General features: G+C 46.9%; 1 protein-coding gene across 2 annotated transcripts in view; it reads right to left on the bottom strand.

The window, feature by feature from the left end:
- Nucleotides 1-2,079: 2,079 nt before the first annotated feature.
- nfic (nuclear factor I/C) overlaps nucleotides 2,080-18,375 on the bottom strand; it is a 55,766-nt gene continuing 39,470 nt past the window's right edge. The window contains exon 13 of one of the 2 annotated variants that reach the window (XM_061298215.1): nucleotides 2,080-4,212. In XM_061298215.1, coding sequence (XP_061154199.1) covers nucleotides 4,177-4,212 — 36 coding nt within the window. In that variant the 3' untranslated portion in view covers nucleotides 2,080-4,176. Of the gene's footprint in view, nucleotides 4,213-11,186; nucleotides 11,388-18,375 lie in introns of those variants that run through there. The other variant, XM_061298212.1, reaches the window with a different exon arrangement.

Genomic DNA, 18,375 nt, shown 5'->3' on the forward strand with positions numbered 1-18,375 from the left:
TAAGCCATGCAGTGATTTATAGGTTAATAGAAGAACCTTGAAGTCACATCTTAAATGGACCGAGAGCCAATGTAAGTTGGCTAATATTGGGGTAATGTGATCAAAACGCTGATAAGATGTGCTTGAGGTTTTTCAGTGAAAACGGGCTGAATATTGCCAACAGTCATCCCACTTTGTGAATGCTACTTCAGTTACCGTTTTTTTCCATGTATAGTGCGCCCCCATGTATAGTACGCACCCCTAACAATGGCATGCTGATGCTGGAAAAAAGCTTGTACCCATGTATAATACGCACCCAATTTTTATGAATTTTTTTAAAAAATTTTTTAATTTTTTTTTTTTTTTTTTTAAGTCCCAAAGATCGTCACACACGCAGGGAGGCAATGGGTCCCATTTTTAAAGTCTTTGGTATGGTCTTAACTAGGCTGGATGTCATTTTTTTTGTTGGCGTTGATTTCTCCGACTGCCCCTAAACGCACCACCGCGCTCCGTGCGCACACGGCGGCTCTGTATGGGAGAGACGTTGAAGAGGAATAAAAACACCCTTGGAAACCAAAACTTGCCCCTCGTCGTGACTCGGAGCCGCAACAAATGTTTCGGATTTGTGTAGGGTACATTGTGGCAGACGGCAAACTAGCAGGTGATCGAGCGAGCGTCTGATACAAGAGCATTGCGGTCGTATGGAGCGTGTTTGAAATGAACAGCAGAGACGAAAGGAACAAGGCAAAGTGTTGTGAAATAAAATATTACCTGTAATACGCATTTTGTTATTTGCTGATTGAAACTGCTAATTAAACTGTGAATTGAAACTAATAGGTGGAGAACTGAACTCTCGCTCTTTATATAGCTGACGTGTCTTGCGCAACCGTTCTGCGCATCTGTAATGGCGGCCTCCGTATGACGTCCGGTCCGCGATGGAGATTAAAAAACAAACAATATTTGACAATAACACACCATCGAGGATTGCACCATCGCATCAAACGATGTGTCGTCAATTATGAATTTTACTAAGTGTGTTGGGCAGGATGGCTGAATGCGATGCGCGATTGACAACAAACAAGAAGAAAGGTGAGTTTTATTTCGGGGGAGATTTGTCATGTCTCGTCCCCAGTTTTGCTATGTGTCTAGGTTGCCATAGTTTCTGTTCGTGTCACCCCGCTCTTCCTGTGTCACCTCAGTCGATGTAACGTGTTTTGTATTTAAGTCCTGTCTGCCCCTCGCTCACCGTTGGATCATTGCATGTGTTACTGTCATTCTGTTCCTGTCTTTGGTAATGTCACCCTGTCTTTTTGTTCCACGACTTTGTCGGTCAGTCCTGTTGTTGGTTTTGTTGTACCATGACTTTATTTAAAAAAAAAAAAAAAAAAAATTAAAAAAAAAAAAAAATTTTTTTTTTTCTTTGTACCCATGTATAATACGCACCCCAGATTTTAGGACAATAAATTAGTAAAATATTGCGCACTATACACGGAAAAAAACGGTAATCAGCAAGCACTGTAAGCATCCCACTTTGTGAATGCTACTTCAGTCAATCAGCAAGCACTGTAAGCATCATATAAAGCAGCGTACCAAATTGCTCAGTCCAAAAACAACAACAACACCATTGCATAAGAGCTTATTGATACTACCTGCAGCCGTGGATATGGCTCCGTCATGTTGCCTCATTTTGATTAAAAAAAACAGCACGTTGTTTTATTCATTTTTGTTTTGTAGGTTAAAATGTTTTAGGTATATATTGTGCTCCTGAGTTAATGTTGCTGATTACTTTGATTTAACGTAATTTCTGGACTATAAGCCGCAACTTTTTTCCAAAATTTTGAACTTTGCGGTTTATAGTCAGGTGCGGCTTATATAATGATTTTTTTCATGATTTTTGTGATGACTTGATCACTTTTATACACTGCGGTATCTTGAAGAAAAAAACCAACAACGGCGGCGCGGCGTATTCATGGATTTTTATGGCCTCCAGGGGGCGCTCTAGCAGGAAGCAAGAGCGAGACAGACGAAGAAGAGATAATGCGCCGAAGACGTGCTTTTGTGTTTTGATAGGCGAATAGTGCCGTATAATTCACACAAAAGTCAAAGTCAAAGTCAGTTTTATTGTCAATCTCTTCACATGTCAAGACACACAAAGAAACCGAAATTACGTTTTCTCTGTCCCATGGTGACGAGACATATTACACGATAGACATACAAGTAAACGACATAATATAAAAACAAGAAGGCACAAACAATAAATAATAAGAGTGATGAATAAATAATAAATAAGCAGATAACACAATAAATAAGAGGAGCAAAACGGAGCCAGTGTGCATACAGTAAGCATAGCGCAAAAGTACAGGACGCTACGCAGAAAGGGGAAGCGAGTTCAGGATCCTAACAGCCTGGAGTATGAAGCTGTTGTTGAGTCTGGTGGTGCGGGAGCACAGGCTCCTATACCTCTTCCCAGAGGGCAGAAGATCAAACAAAGAGTGAGCGGGGTGACTCACATCACTCACAATCGTGGTCGCCTTGCGGGTGAGATGGGAGATGTAAATGCCTTTCAAGGAGGGGAGTGAAGCACCAATGATCTTACCAGCCGTGTTCACGATGCGCTGCAGGGCCTTCAAGTTTAGTCAGTGCAGCCGCCACCCCAAACAGCAATACAGCTGGAGAGGACGCTCTCAATGGTGCCACGGTAAAATGTAGTCATGACGGCCGGAGGAGCGCTCGCTCGCCTGAGTTTCCGCAGGAAGTACAGGCGGCGCTGGGCCTTCTTTGCCAGTGATGCGGTGTTGGTGGACCAGGAGAGATCCTCACTTATGTGCACCCCCAGGAACCTGGCGCTGCTCACTCTCTCCACCACAGCACCGTCGATGGTCAGCGGCAGGTGTTGGGTGTGACCCTTCCGGACGTCAACAACAATCTCCTTGGTCTTGTCGACGTTCAGCAGGAGGTTGTTGTCCCTGCACCACGTGGTCAGAAGGTCAACCTCCAGCGTGTATTGAGTCTCGTCTCCCTTGGTGATGAGACCCACCAGAGTCGTGTCGTCAGCAAACTTCACTATGCGGTTGTCACTGTGGGCTGCAGTGCAGTCATGCGTCAGGAGGGTGAAGAGTAGCGGACTGAGCACGCAGCCTTGGGGGGCCCCTGTGCTCAGCGTGATGCTGGCGGAGATTTTGTCGCCAACACGTACCACCTGTGGCCTCTGACAGAGGAAGTCCAGTAGCCAGTTGCAGAGGTAGGTACTGAGGCCCAGCTTGTCAAGTTTGCTGATGAGACGTTGTGGCACAATGGTGTTGAAGGCAGAACTGAAGTCCACAAACAGCAATCTCACATACGAGTCCCTTCTCTCCAGGTGGGTGAGGGCCTAGTGGAGGGCAGAGCAGATGGCATCCTCAGAGGACCGTTTGGCTCGGTAGGCAAACTGGAAGGGGTCAATGGTGGGGGGGGAGAACGGAACGGATGTGCTCCATGACAAGCCGCTCAAAGCACTTCATGATGATGGGCGTAAGTGCCACGGGGCGGTAGTCATTGAAGCAGGACGGAGCAGGTTTCTTCGGCACAGGTACGATGGTGGCAGCTTCGAAACACGGCGGGACGATGGCCTGCTGCAGGGAAGTGTTAAAGATGTCTGTGAAGACATCCGTCAGCTCACCAGCGCAGTCCTTCAGCGCTCGACCCGGGATGTCGTCAGGACCCGCCGCCTTACGGATGTTGATAGCGGCAAGAGACCTCCTCACGCTGTCGGCGGAGAGGCACAGGGGCAGCTTGTGTGAAGCGGGAGTGGCCTTCAGCGGGCAAGTGCTGTTCTGAGCGTCGAAGCGAGCAAAGAAGCGGTTAAGGTCATTGAGCAGACGGACGTCTCCTACACAGCTCTGCGGCGCGGGCTTGTAGTCCGTGATAGTCTGAATGCCCTGCCAAAGGCTCCGTGCATCCCTGCTGTCCTTGAAGTGGGCGGTAATTTTGCAAGAGAACGCCCTCTTCGCTTCTTTGATGCCCCGGGACAGGTCGGCCCTCGCAGTCCTCAAGCCAGCCTCATCCCCCGCTCTAAAGGCTTTGTCCCTGGCCCTCAGCAGCCTGAAGACAGCCCCCGTCAGCCATGGCTTCCGGTTAGCCCGAGTGACGATGGATTTTGAGTGAGTCACATCATCAATGCACTTCCTGATGTAGAAGGAAACAGAGTCAGTATACTCCTCAATGTCTGTCCGATCGTTGCAAGTGGCAGCCCTCCTTGACAGAAGAAGAAGAGACAGAACGAGATCAAGACGGACATTACTGAAAGGAAGCTTTTATACACAAACAGTCATTATGGGGGACAAAAGAAATGCATAGGATGCCGCTTTTAAGCTAAAGGCAGTCGATGTTGATGACGTTGTGTTGCGCCACCCTTTTCTTTATTTCGTGGTCCCGTCTACTCTAGAGCTATACGTGTCGCTCGCTAGTTTAATGTAATTTAGCGCTTCGTGCCTGAATAAAATAACATAAGCATAAACAGACCCTCATCACACTCGAAGAAATGTATAAAAGCGATGACAAAAGAGAGACTGAGAAAGTGTGAGGCGAAGGATATCTAACCCTATTCCAATCGGACACTGATGAGGAAGACTTCGATGGTTTCAGTGCACAGGAGGAAGATGAAGACGATGAAGCTCTTTTTTTACTTGTATGTTTTTTAACGAGCCCTGTTGGTGCTGTACTACCGTGTTGCTGCTGTGTTACCGCCGCGTCTCAGTGACTTTTACCGGTATGTTTTTTTTAATCCAGCCCTATTAGTCTTGTGTTACTTCCGTGTTGTTGCGGTATTACTGCCGCGTCACAGGAAGCGTTTGGAAAGAAATGTTAAGGTATGTTATTAAAATTTTAAAAAAGCTTTCTGTGTCCAGTCTTTCTTTGTTAATAACTCGCGTGCACACTTCCGTGTTGCTGCGGTACTACTACTGCGTCACAGGCAATATTTAGAAAGACATGTTAAAGTATGTTATTAAAACTTTAAAAAGGCTTTCTGTGAACTGTCTTTCTTTGTAAAAAACGCGTGTGCACGTGCGGCTTATAGTCCGGTGCGGCTTATATAAGAAGAAAACTAAAATATCCCTGAATTTTAACTGGTGCGGCTTATAGTCCGGTGTGGTTTATAGTCCGGAAATTACGGTAATTTAATATAATGCATGTTTATTATTATTGTATTATATTTCTTTCAGCATAAAATGGCAGTTGGTCAAGAATGTTTATAGTTTGAATAACTAATTTATTTTTTGATTTCAGGCAAAGTGATGCACTTTGAATCTGTTCTGTTACAGACTAAAAACAATGTTATTAATAAAGTTATTCTTTATTGTAAGTTGATCTTTCTTTTTTATTTATTTTTTATTTCTTTAATGTTAATAACATGGGTGGGACGCAAAATGTTTTTTTTTCTCCCTGGGGGGCATCACAGAATGATTGAGAAGCACTGCTATAGTGACAGATTTTTGTTCTTTTAGAGTCGCTTCTTTTGCAAAGCCACTTATTACAACAGGCTACAGCAAACTGGAGAACCTTCATGTGAATTGTATCCTCCGCAGGTAAGTCTGCATGCACATGGCACATGTTGCACACAAAGCGACTCAAGCTTTGCTTTTTGTTCCACATGCAGAAGTCTGTCACTGGTTCAGTGGACGTGCTGGAGCTCACATGTGGACTGTTGTTCCATCAAAGTCCGGAAGGTTTTGCTTGCAAGGCACAGCTGGGCATCAGCAAGTCCTTTGTCCATCCATCCATCCATCCATCCATCCATCCATCCATCCATCCATCCATCCATCCATCCATCCATCCATCCATCCATCCATCCATCCATCCATCCATCCCTCCCTCCCTCCCTCCCTCCCTCCCTCCCTCCCTCCCTCCCTCCCTCCCTTTTCTGGACCACTTTGTCCCCATGGGGGTGGTGGGCGTGCTGGAGCCTATCCCACCGGTCATCGGGCAGTAGGCGGGGGACACCCTGAACCGGTTGCCAGCCAATCGCTGTGTAGAGTCATACCATTAAGTTAAATTTTTTCTCAAACTTTTTAAACTACCTATCGATCTAAAGAAACTACAAGAGAGTGAAAATGTCTAATAGTTTGCCAGATGAGTCTCTCCCCCTTCAAGAAGGCCATCCACACTGTTACACTAGTTGCGTAAATGTGCCACACACCACAGGCACGGACCAAGTCTCAAATGGGAACCGATTACAGACGACAGGCGAAGAACAGTCCTTAGCAGATTACACGAACGCTCAAACTGAAAGATGTGTCAAATGCAAATTTACTGCCGTATGATGTTCCTTCCCCGTAAGTTGACAATCCCATCAACCCAGGAGACGAGGTCTACATCAAGGTCGTCAAAAAGAAAAACTGTGCCAGCCCACGGTGGGAGGGACCATTCCAAGTCTTGTTGACTACCCCCACCGCAGTGAAGATTGCAGAAAGGCCCAGCTGGATTCACCTCAGCCACTGCAAGTTACAGAGAGTGCTGGACCCCTAATTTCGGAGTGGTGGGGAAGGCTGACTACAAAGGGGCTCTGTCGTTTAGGGTTGGGTGTCTCAACGTCAGTGAAGCAACCAACGATCCCCACTGACGGGCGATGGGATGTTCTGGTGTCTCTGCCAACCTGGTAGCAATTGGGACTCCACAAGCCAGGTGGATCCTCTGCTGCGTTGTGGTTGTAGTGTGCTATGGTCTATTGGCTCATCTGAATAGACCCATTGACAAGGTCAACCGAAGAAGAAGATGGTCACATGACGAAACCATGGGGACTGGTTATGGGAGCCCAAAAACCCACAGGAAACCAACACCTAGTACCGGTATGTTAAATTCACTGTGAGATCCCACACACAAGAGGGGTGCTATGTGTGTTCCAAACTGCCCCTTTCCTCCACGCAAGTTCACCTAGAGGCCAAAGTGATGAACGTCACTGAAGCGAAATGTATGGCCTATATGGGAGGAGTTGGATATCAACACCGTGCTGTCACCGTCATTGATACGGACCCCTACAGCCCTGGAATCGCAGAGAGAACGTTTGATCAGCTCTTCTGCTTAAATCTCAATGTGACTGTTAAAAGACAAACAATACCACAAGTGCCCTATACAAAAAGGACACCTGGAATGAACTATACGTGTCACATCCAAGATTCTAGCCGGAGCGGCAGTGGTGTTCAAGCTAGCGCGACGACGGCGGCGCGGAAAACGAGCCGGAGCACTCGTAAGGCTGAGGCAGAGAGGGTTCCGTTCTGCCCTACCGTCAATTCATCTGGCGAATGTCCGCTCCCTGGCGAACAAGATGGATGAACTGCTGCTCCTCACTTCAAGGAACACGGACTTCAGCAGATGCGCCGCGCTGTGCTTTGTGGAAACGTGGCTTAGCGAAGGAACCCCCCACCACGACGTGGAGCTAGCCGGGTTCAGGCTAAAGCGAGCAGATCCCAGCGCGGAGCTCTCCGGAAAATCAAAGGGAGGTGGTCTCTGTTTCTACATTAATGAACGTTGGTGTACTGATGTCACGGTGTTGAAAGAGTTTTGCAGCCCTCTCCTAGAAACACTTTTCATAAACTGCCGGCCGTTCTATTCACCACGGGAGTTCTCCTCGATCGTCATGGCGGGAGTTTACATCCCACCACACGCACGTGCGAGTGAAGCCACGCAGATGCTGGCTGACCAGGTAACAGACATAGAGAAACTTCTACCAAACTCACTAATCATTGCTCTGGGTGATCTTAACAGGGCGAACCTCGCACACAAACTCCCCTGATACAGACAGCACGCAACGTGCCCCACCAGAGGGGCACAGACTCTGGACCACTGCTACACCGTGATCAAGGATGCATACCACTCTGCGCCTCGTGCAGCTTTAGGACTTTCGGACCACTGTCTAGTTCATCTGATCCCGGCCTACAGGCAGAAACTAAAAACTACTAAGCCTGTGGTGAGGACTGTGAGGAAGTGGACAGTGGAGTCAAGCAGGACCTCCAAGCCTGCTTTGACTGCACCAATTGGGGAGCTTTCGAAGCTGCAACTTCAGACTTGCATGAACTCACTGACACTGTCACATCACATCATCAGTTTTTGTGAGGATCTGTGTGTGCAGACTAAGACCTTCTGCACGTACAACAACGACAAACCTTGGTTTACACCGAACCTCAGGAGGCTGCGCAAAGTCAAGGAGGAGGCCTACAGGAGCGGCGACCGCAACCTGTTCAGGCAGACCAGAAACACACTGAACCGAGAGGTCAGGAAAGCCAGGAGGTGTTATGGGGAGAACCTGAAGAGACACCTCTCTGCCAATCCTGATCCCTCAACGGTGTGGAAAGGTCTGCAGAGCATCACGGGCTACAAGAAACGATCCCACCGTCCTGTAGAGAGACCAAGGCTTGCTAGCCAGCTAAACAAGTTCTACTGCCGGTTTGATCGGTCCTCCCACACAACGGGACTTCCTGCAGCACAATCTACATACTCACCTCTCCCCACAACTGGTCTGTTCACACCTCTATCATCGTTGTCACCCACTCACTCTCTTGCAGAGGCCGCACCCGCACTCCAGGTCCGCGAGGAGGAAGTGCGCCAGATGTTCCGGAGACAAAAGACCAGGAAGGCACCAGGCCCAGACGGCGTGTCACCTTCCTGCTTGAAAGTCTGCGCTGAGCAGCTGGCGCCCACCTTTGCACGGATCTTCAACCGTTCTCTGGAGCTGTGTGAGGTGCCCTCGTGCTTCAAGAGCTCCACCATCGTTCCAGTGGCCAAGAAGCCCGCCATCACAGGTTTGAATGACTATAGACCCGTCGCACTGACATCTGTGGTCATGAAATCTTTCGAGAGGTTAGTGCTGAACCACCTGAAGGAGGTCACGGACCCCCTGTGTTAGGGTGGTGCTCACTCTAACTTATTTTGCAAGAACCACACAGGAGTCAAGCAAGTCATTTTAGACACCTGCAGGCGGAGAGTTCACTCGTCGCTGTGCTTACAGCGATGGTCGAATGAAGTCTGACTCAGGCCTCGTCAGGTGCTTATTTATTGAGAGAAACAGAGTGGGGTTGAAAGTGGGGGTGTGGGAACACACAGGATAAGGTGAAGACGGTCCCCTGCTGATCAAAGCATAGCAGGGGGCCTTTTAGGACTTTCTGTAAACAAAGCAACTTTGATTGCTTCCTCTGCGTTTAGTCAATCAGTGGTAAACTAATTTTGTCTAGACAGGACAAACTAATTAAATTATTACAGGTTACATTCCAACATAATCATACGATGAAGATATTCTGCAAACCCTAACATATCCCTCCTGTTTTATCATATGATTATGTCAACCTGAACAATCAAGCATAAGTAAGAAAATACAATGAAAGCAATAACTTCCAGTGAAGGTGAGGTTTTCCCACAACACTCCAGTCCAAAGTATGTGCAACTTAAAAAACCTGCGGCCAGATTAAATGCAGGAAAAGAGTTACACGGTCCCTCTGCCTTAGGCGACCAGACTGTTATCAATAAAAAAAAGAAAAAGAAAAACACAGAAACGGTACATCATTGAATCCATCACTTGCAAGGCATTTTCGATGGTCAAATCATCAAGTTTCCGTAAAACAATGCTGAGTCAAACAGCATCTACGCAATCCACGTTTTGCACCACATCATAGTTATCACATCCGTCATCTCTAAGAAGCTGTATATGTACTTGTGCCACGGTAGAAGACACAAACCTTGTCACAGCAGACTTCAAACACGGGATAACACAGGTCGTAAACAAGCACAACAATACCAGCACAGCAAGCACAGGAGCCAAAAGTTTCAACAGCAACTGCCACCAGGCGCCAGAGAATAGCCATGAAAAGAAATCCCATTGACGTGGGATTTTGTCCTCCGACATGGCCTGCTGTAAACTCCTCAATGAGTTCATGGCTTCCTTGATGTGCGTGTCGTTATCTCCTGGAATGTATGTGCAACAGGAAGTCCCAATGACGTGGCACACACCACCTTGTGCTGCCGTTAACAAGTCCAGAACCATCCTGTTTTGCAAGACCATTAGTCTAATAGCCTGGATCTCTCTATTCTGTCCATCATCGACTTGCAGTGAGAGGTTCACAAAGGACTGAAAACGATAGTTCAGTGTCTCGATGAAGAGAGATTGTTTTCCAACTCCGATCCAAGGAAAAAGTGCATGAACAACTTTGTTTCCGACAGGCCATATTTTATGGTCGTCCGGAACATTCGCACCCCAGACAGGGTCATGGGGGTCAAAGGTTGTAATCGCCCTGCGTCGACGTCCAGAAGAGTTGTGTGCTGTCGTCAGTTGACGATGTTGTATCCTGTAGGTGTGGTCCGTCACCCACACTGGTGCACACACTCCTGTCCAGTTGGCGGGCAGCATCGGATAAACCTTGTGACCACAAAGCCACCAGCCATTCCGTATGAAGTATGTTCCGTTCGATGGTGCAGCCATGTTGGTCGGAGAGCCATCACCACCTGAAATGGCTCTCTTATCCTGACACTCGGTGGCGATGTCCAGAGCTCCCATTCAGTTCCCTCCTGGAGAGCAGTCACTGTCAATGCATTTGTGGGTCCCGATTCCTTGGATGTAACACGTATAGTTCACTCCAGGCGGCCGCTCTGTGTAGGCGACCTGCGGCAATGTTTGTCCTTTAACAGTCACATTGAGATTTGTCCAGAAAAGCTGATCACAGGTACCTTCTGCATGTCCAGGGCGGGAAGGGTCGGCATCACTGACTGTGACATCCTGGTGTTGATATCCAACTCCTCCCATGGATGCCATGCATTTCGCTTCAGTGACATTCATTGCTCTGGCCTCCAAGTGAACTTGTGTAGAGGAAGGAGGAAGTTTGGAACAAACATAGCAACCCTCCTGTGTGTGCGACCTCACAGTGAATTTGACGTAGCAGTACCAAGTGTTGGTTTCGTATGGGTTTCTGGGGTCCCATGACCAGTCCTCAAAGTTCTCATCGTGTGACCATCGTCTTCCACGGTCAACATTGTCACTTGGTCTGTTCAGTTGAGTCCATAGACCATAGCACGCTCCAACCACAACGCAGCAGAGGATCCACCTGGCATATGGAGCCCCGTTGCTACTTGGATGACAGGGACTCCGAGGCATACCCTCGCCTAGCGGAGTGGGTGTTGTTGTTCTCTTCACCAACATTGAGACGTCTAACCCTAGACGATGAGGCTAGTTTGAAATCAGGCTTCCCAACCACTCCAAATTAGGGTTCCAGCACTCCTTGTAGCTTGCAGTGGCTGAGGTGAATCCAGCTGGGCCGTTCAGCGATCTTTACTGCAGTGGGGGTAGTCAGCAAGGCTTGGAATGGTCCCTCCCACCGTGGGCTGGCCCAGTTCTTTCTTTTGATGACTTTGATGTAGACCCAATCTCCTGGCTTGATGGTGTTGTCGACCTGTGAGGATGAAAGATCAGGCGGCAGTAAATTTGCATTTGACACCTCTGTCAGTCTGAGCGTTCTGACCATGTAATCTGCCAAAGACTGTTCTTCATCTGCCTTTTGTAAATCTGCATGGAACACAGGTAGTCTATATGGCCTCCCGTGGACGATTTCAAACGGTGTTAGCCCTTCTGAAGTGGGAGTAATTCTCATATAGAGCTTCACTAAGTTTAGGCACTCTGGCCAAGGTCTGCCTGTTGTTTCCATGCATTTCTTCAACCTGCTTTTGATAGTATAGTTTGCTCGTTCAACCAGGCCAGCGCTGGAAGGGTGATAAGCGCAGTGGTTTTTTAACGTTATCCCAAGGTGTACAGCCATGTTCTGTACCACTTGGTTCACAAAATGTGGACCATTATCACTGTAAATGGTTTGGGGAATGCCATGAGTCGGTATGATGGCTTTGCAAATGGCTTTTGCCACTGTTAAGGCATCTGCATGTTTAGATGGAACTATTTCCACCCATTTGGAAAATGCATCAATCATCACTAGGCAGTATTTGTGAGGTCCACTTTGTGTGAGCTCAATAAAATCCATGTGCATGATTTGAAATGGGTAAGACGGTTTTGGAAATGAGCCTCTCTTAGGTCTCATGTTTCCTTGTGGATTATGTTTCACACAAACGGGACATGCTTTACAAAAACATTTTAAGTAAACATCCAAACCAAAGGTAGTGAATTGTTGATGTATGATGGACCTCATCCCACCTGTCGACACATGGCAAGGCCCATGCGTCGCAATTGCTGCTGCCTTAAAAAGTGATTTAGGTAAACAGGTTTGTCATTGATGCGGAGGATATTATCCGTATCCGCTATCGCACCTTTTGTTGTCCACATTCTTTTTTCCACCATTGGAGCATTGCCCTGCATATCTGTCAGTATAGTCTTATCTATGAGTTGCGTGTCCTCTGAATCTATTGAAAAAAAATTCATGGCCATGTTTCCCTGCCGCTGCTTCTTTAGCAATTCTGTCTGCTAATCTGTTTCCATTTGAGGCTTCATCTGTGCCTGTGGTGTGAGCAGCACATTTACACACAGCTAGTTTAGCAGGTAAATGAATGGCCTGTAACAAGTCTTTCAACAAGGAGGCATGGGTAACCGGCTTACCAGTTGATGTTGTCATCCCCCTGCGCTCCCATTGTTTTGCAAAATAGAACAGAGTAGAAAACGCATACTGACTGTCTGTGTATACAGTGACTTCCTTATCTTCCGCCAATTCACAAGCTCTTGTTAGTGCAATCAGCTCAGCCGCCTGCGCTGACCTGTTGTATGGAAGCTTCTCTGCTTCAACAATTTGGTCTGGCAATCTCACAATTACATACCCACTTTGATTGTTCCCTCTAGGATCCTTTGAACATGACCCATCCACAAACCACTTTTCCCCTTCGTCAAGTGGTGTGTCAATTAAATCTTGTCTGGGCAGCTGTAGATGTTCTGTAGCATCCAAACAGTTATGTGGTGTACCATCCCCCGGCAACGGAATCAACGTTGCTGGGTTAAGGACTGTGCACCTCTTTATCACAATGTGTGGTTGTGACAGAAGCGTAGCAGTGTAGGATAGGTGTCTGGCAGGTGACAAAAAGTTCATCTTGCTTTGCAGTAGCAACACGTCTACAGCATGTGGAACTAGCAACTCCATTTTGTGAAAGAGCACCACATCTGCAGATTGTCTCACTGCAAGCGCTGCCGCGCATACTGCTTGGACACAGTCTGGCAAGGATAGAGCCACTGGATCCAATTTTTTCGAATAAAATGCAATTGGCCGTAGTTTGCTGCCATGGCTCTGCAGCAACACTGAAGTCATAAAACCATTCCTGCAGTCTGCTGTTTGTACAAAGGTTTTACTGTAGTCTGGCAAGATAAGAGATGTGGTTTCCATCAGAGCCTGTTTCAGCACTACAAAAGCATCGTCTGCTTCCGGAGTCCACATTAATTTTTCTGTCATTGCCATGGGGACTCCATGCGCAATATCTAACAGCGGTTGCGTCTTTTCCGCATAATGTGGCATCCATGCTCTGCAGTAATTGCAGAGCCCCAAAAATGACATAATTTGTTTATTCGTCTCCGGTTTTGGTGCATCTGCAATGATTTGCTTTCTGGTTTTCCGTATCTGTCTTCCCGAAGCTGTCAACGTGTGACCTAAATAGTTCACTTCCTGTCTGACCCATTGGAGTTTGTTCTTGTTCACCTTATTCCCTGTTTTGCAGAGATAGCGTAACAATGCTAAGGAGTCTTCCCTGCAAGCAGCTTCAGTTTCAGAGGCCACCAGGAGATCATCTACATAAACTAGAAGTTGGCTTTTGTTTGACATCTGAAAATCAGCCAAACAGGCCATGATAGCTTGCATAAAAATAGTTGGACTATCAGCAAATCCCTGTGGCAATCTGGTGTACGTATAACTTTGCCCTTTAAAGGTGAACGCAAACCAGAACTGTGAGTCTGGGTGAATTGGCACCGAGAAAAATGCATTACTAAGATCAATTACCGTGAAAAACTTCTGAGTAGGTTTCAAAGTGTTCAGAAGTGTGTGTGGGTCAGGCACATTAGGTGCTCTTGTCTGCACTGCATCATTCACTGCTCGTAAATCTTGTATCATTCGCCAATCAATTTTATTGGCCTTTCGAACTGGAAAAATAGGGGTGTTGCAAGGAGAATCCGAGCACTTCCTAATAATTCCTCCTGACAAAAGATCATTTATAACAGGGGCAATCCCGTTTATTGCCTCCTGTTTTAAAGGATATTGCTTAACTCTTGGACGCCACTCTGATCTTGGTTTGATCTGCACTGGCGGAATGGATGTTAACTGTCCTACATCAGATGGCCCCTTTGTCCACAGCTTGTCAGGAAGCCCAGCCAATTCCCCCTCCTCCTTTTCATTCAAACAAATGTTAACTAGTCAGGGACGCGCATACGCGCCTGCCCCACCAACACCTACTTCACACACAGTTCGCTTCCACATGTCACAACTGGTACTGTAGCTCCACCCATCACCTTTATCCTCATAATCAGTGACAGAATCAGCAAGTTTAATCCGGCAACCCACATCTGCCCATGTTATACTGTGAGGTTTAAACAATGAAATGTGGGGTACAGCCGACAACTTGTATTTGTCATCCTGAGGAGCGGGCAGAAGCACAGCAGCAGCTGCAAATGACCTGCGATCAGTGTACAGAGCAGTGATTGTTAAAGTTACTTCTGTGTCACTGAGAAAACTTTCAATATAGTCATCATGTGGGTCAGTGAGGATATTCATGGTGACATGTAATTGATTACAAGGCATTTCTGATTCAGGTCGTGTCAATTGTTTTCGGGTTTCACTCAGCAAATCGCCTGGTAGCTTGGGATTCTGTTCAGCGGAGACGTCATAGGAACAGAAAATCCGCTCACCTGCTTGTGCAGCATATGAGTCCGCATCTCTCACTCTACATGCTCGCATGCCATCCTTTACTGGAATTATTGCAATTCCCAATCTAGTCATCAGATCTCGTCCCAGAAGGTTTATGGGACATTTTGGGGATAGCACAATCGAGACTGAAGCTATGACTCCCGTTTCATCATCTCTCACTACAACTGGATTGGAGATACTCTCCTTGTGTACCTGCCCATCAGCTGATTTTACCCAAATAGTATTTTGGGAGGCCTTTAGATTTGGGACTTTAGTTTTTATTACGGTTTTACACGCTCCGGTATCACACAAAAACTCTACCTCACTTCCTCCAATGTTTAAGGTAACATATGGTTTTTCTTTCAATGCATTCAAAATGTCCCATGCTGCATGGACATCTACTATCTCTTCCTCCGTAGGAGGACAAGAGATTACAGGGGGGGCAATCTAGTCATGCTGAGAATTTGGCTTTTCCTCTGCCCCTTCCTCCACCCTTTGATTGGTGTCGTTTTGCCCGACGACACTCTCTTGCGAAGTGTCCTCGTCCCCCACAGTTCCAACAGGTCTCTGAATCTGGTGGGGGTTTTGAATTATGCGGAGGCCTGCGACCTTGTTGGCCTCTACCTCTTCCTCTGGCCTGCTGGGACCCATGAAAGAAGACTGTTGTATCTTCATGTAGGTCAACATCATCATCATCGCCTAGATGAAATACATCAGAACTTTTGCCTCTTCTGATCACTTTTTCAGCATGTCTGGCCCATTGCATAGTTGTTGTCACACTTGCAACATCTACTTCCACCAAATGTTTTCTCACCCAGTTGCCGATTTCAGGGCGGAAATTGCTAAGGAGCGCATTCTTAAGCTGTTGCTGATAAGCACTCTCAGCTGCATCATTGAATGGGATGCCACTATGCACCCTGAATTCTTTTTCAAATCTTAAGCGAAAATCATCAGTATCTTCCCCAGGCTTCTGTATAATTCCTGCCAAATGACCATAATCCGCTCGTCTTCGAAATATAGTTCTCACTCTTTGCACAAGATCATTCCATTGTGCTGCATACTCCCCTACCAATTGATTTCCCTCACCGGGATAGGGAAAAGGCCCTTGATTATTTCTACCTGTATAATGACCTCTAACCTTTGCCCAGTCTTTTCCCAAAGAAGACATTGCAGCTTCTCCTGCCTCATGCCCATTCAGTCTATAGGAATGTATGATTCCAGCCATGTCTTCTGCCCATATATCTGGGTCTTCAGCAACAGGGGTAACCCCTTCAACTGCTTTTCTTGCCTCTTCCAAAGTCCATGGCCGAAAAACATACGTATGTGGAGGTTGGCCTTCCCCTACAATAGGGTTTGGCACCTGTATCATTGGGCACACATCAACATTGTCCAAATTTTGGAAAAACCTAGCAGCAGTGGTCAAACTTCTTGTTTGTACAGGACTTCTAGCAATGTGACACTGATTTTTTTCCTGTTATATGGGGGAGGGTGCAGGTCTGTTAAACCTGGATACAAGTTTTGCTTACGAACGGAAGATCCCTCTTGCTCCGCTTGAGCTGTACTTCCAGCTGCGGCTGGAGCCGTGGCCGGGACAGTGCGCCTGCACTCATTTTCCTCCGGCCTGACAAACATAGACGCAGCCCCATCACTTCTCAACTTTCTATCTTTTGTCTTTTGGATTTGTTCTCTTCTCTCTTGCGAAGCATTCAACCACATTCTAGCACAAATCAATTCTTTCTCTTTACTTTTCTTTTTCAGTCCCTTTGACTTCCTATTAACACTCTCCTCCAAAACATCAACCACTATCTTCCAGACTTCCACTTTCAACTTTGCTTCTACTACTTTTTCTTCCACTTTGGCATGTATTGCATACAATTAAGAAATTTACCTGCCATGTACTTCTCATCTCCTTCAAGAGCTAGGGATTTACCGTTCTTATTTCCCATCTTAATTCGGTTTTTTAGGTTTATACAATTTTTTATTTCTTTTTTTTCTTTTCTTTGAGGATCCTCAATGCAGGTTTAAATTGACCTCTCACCAAATTCTCTCTGCAGTCAATTTATCGTACCAATCGCACTCTCTCAACAACACAAACACCAACGCTTTTTATTTTTAGGCCTATCCAAGATGGGTGTAAAACCCTCCAACACAGCTTGGAAGAACGGACAAAAAAAAAGAATCTACGCCCTCCTTCAATCAAGAAAAAGAAGCTCTGTTTTTTCTTAGCCCGTTCCTTCCACTGGGACTTGAACCCAAGCTGTTCTTTGGCCAGAAAAACGTACAAAGAAAAATCTACACTCTTCTTTGACTAACAAAAAAGAAGCTCCGTGTTTCTTAGCACGTTCCTTCCACTGGGACTCTAACCCAAGCCAGAAAACCTTCCAACACAGCTTGGAAGAACGGACAAAAAAAATAATCTACGCCCTCCTTCAATTAAGAAAAAGAAGCTCTGTTTTTTCTTAGCCCGTTCCTTCCACTGGGACTTGAACCCAAGCTGTCTCCCGTGCACCCTTTACGCGTTTCACAACCACACAATTTTTTAACTTACCTGACCCCTGGTCCGTTGCATTGCGGGAACCCGTCAATCCACCTCTGGCAGACGAAGGCAGACTTAAGATGCTGGCCCAGCGAAGAAATTCTCTTCCCAGGACTTTCTTTTCCAGGTCCCCCTAAAGGACGCTGGCTTGTCGACAATGCAGCACGTCCTCCTCCGTCAGCCAGATGGCGGGTATGAGGGTCCCGAGCACCAAAAATGTTAGGGTGGTGCTCACTCTAACTTATTTTGCAAGAACCACAGGAGTCAAGCAAGTCATTTTAGACACCTGCAGGCGGAGAGTTCACTCGTCGCTGTGCTTACAGCGATGGTCGAATGAAGTCTGACTCAGGCCTCGTCAGGTGCTTATTTATTGAGAGAAACAGAGTGGGGTTGAAACTGGGGGTGTGGGAACACACAGGATAAGGTGAAGACGGTCCCCTGCTGATCAAAGCATAGCAGGGGGCCTTTTACGACTTTCTGTAAACAAAGCAACTTTGATTGCTTCCTCTGCGTTTAGTCAATCAGTGGTAAACTAATTTTGTATAGACAGGACAAACTAATTAAATTATTACAGGTTACAATCCAACATAATCATACGATGAAGATATTCTGCAAACCCTAACACCCTGCTTGACCCCCTCTAGTTTGCCTACCGGGCAAACAGGTCAGTGGATGATGCGGTCAACATGGGACTGGACTACATCCTGCAGCACCTGGACACCCCAGGAACGTACGCCAGGATCCTGTTCGTGGACTTCAGCTCGGCGTGCAACACCATCGCTCCTGACCTCCTCCAACAGAAGCTAATCCATCTTGCGGGGCCTGCCTCCAACTGTCAGTGGATCACCAGCTTCCTGACCAACAGGAAACAGCGTGAGGCTGGGGGGCATCACATCTGACACCCAGACCACCAATACTGGAGCCCCTCAGAGGTGCGTCCTCTCCCCACTGCTCTTCTCTCTCTACACCAATGATTTCTCCTCAGGTGACTCTCCTGTGAAGCTCCTGAAGTATGCAGACGACACC

Source organism: Syngnathus typhle, linkage group LG14 (assembly GCF_033458585.1).
Source record: "Syngnathus typhle isolate RoL2023-S1 ecotype Sweden linkage group LG14, RoL_Styp_1.0, whole genome shotgun sequence".
Lineage (NCBI taxonomy): Eukaryota > Metazoa > Chordata > Actinopteri > Syngnathiformes > Syngnathidae > Syngnathus > Syngnathus typhle.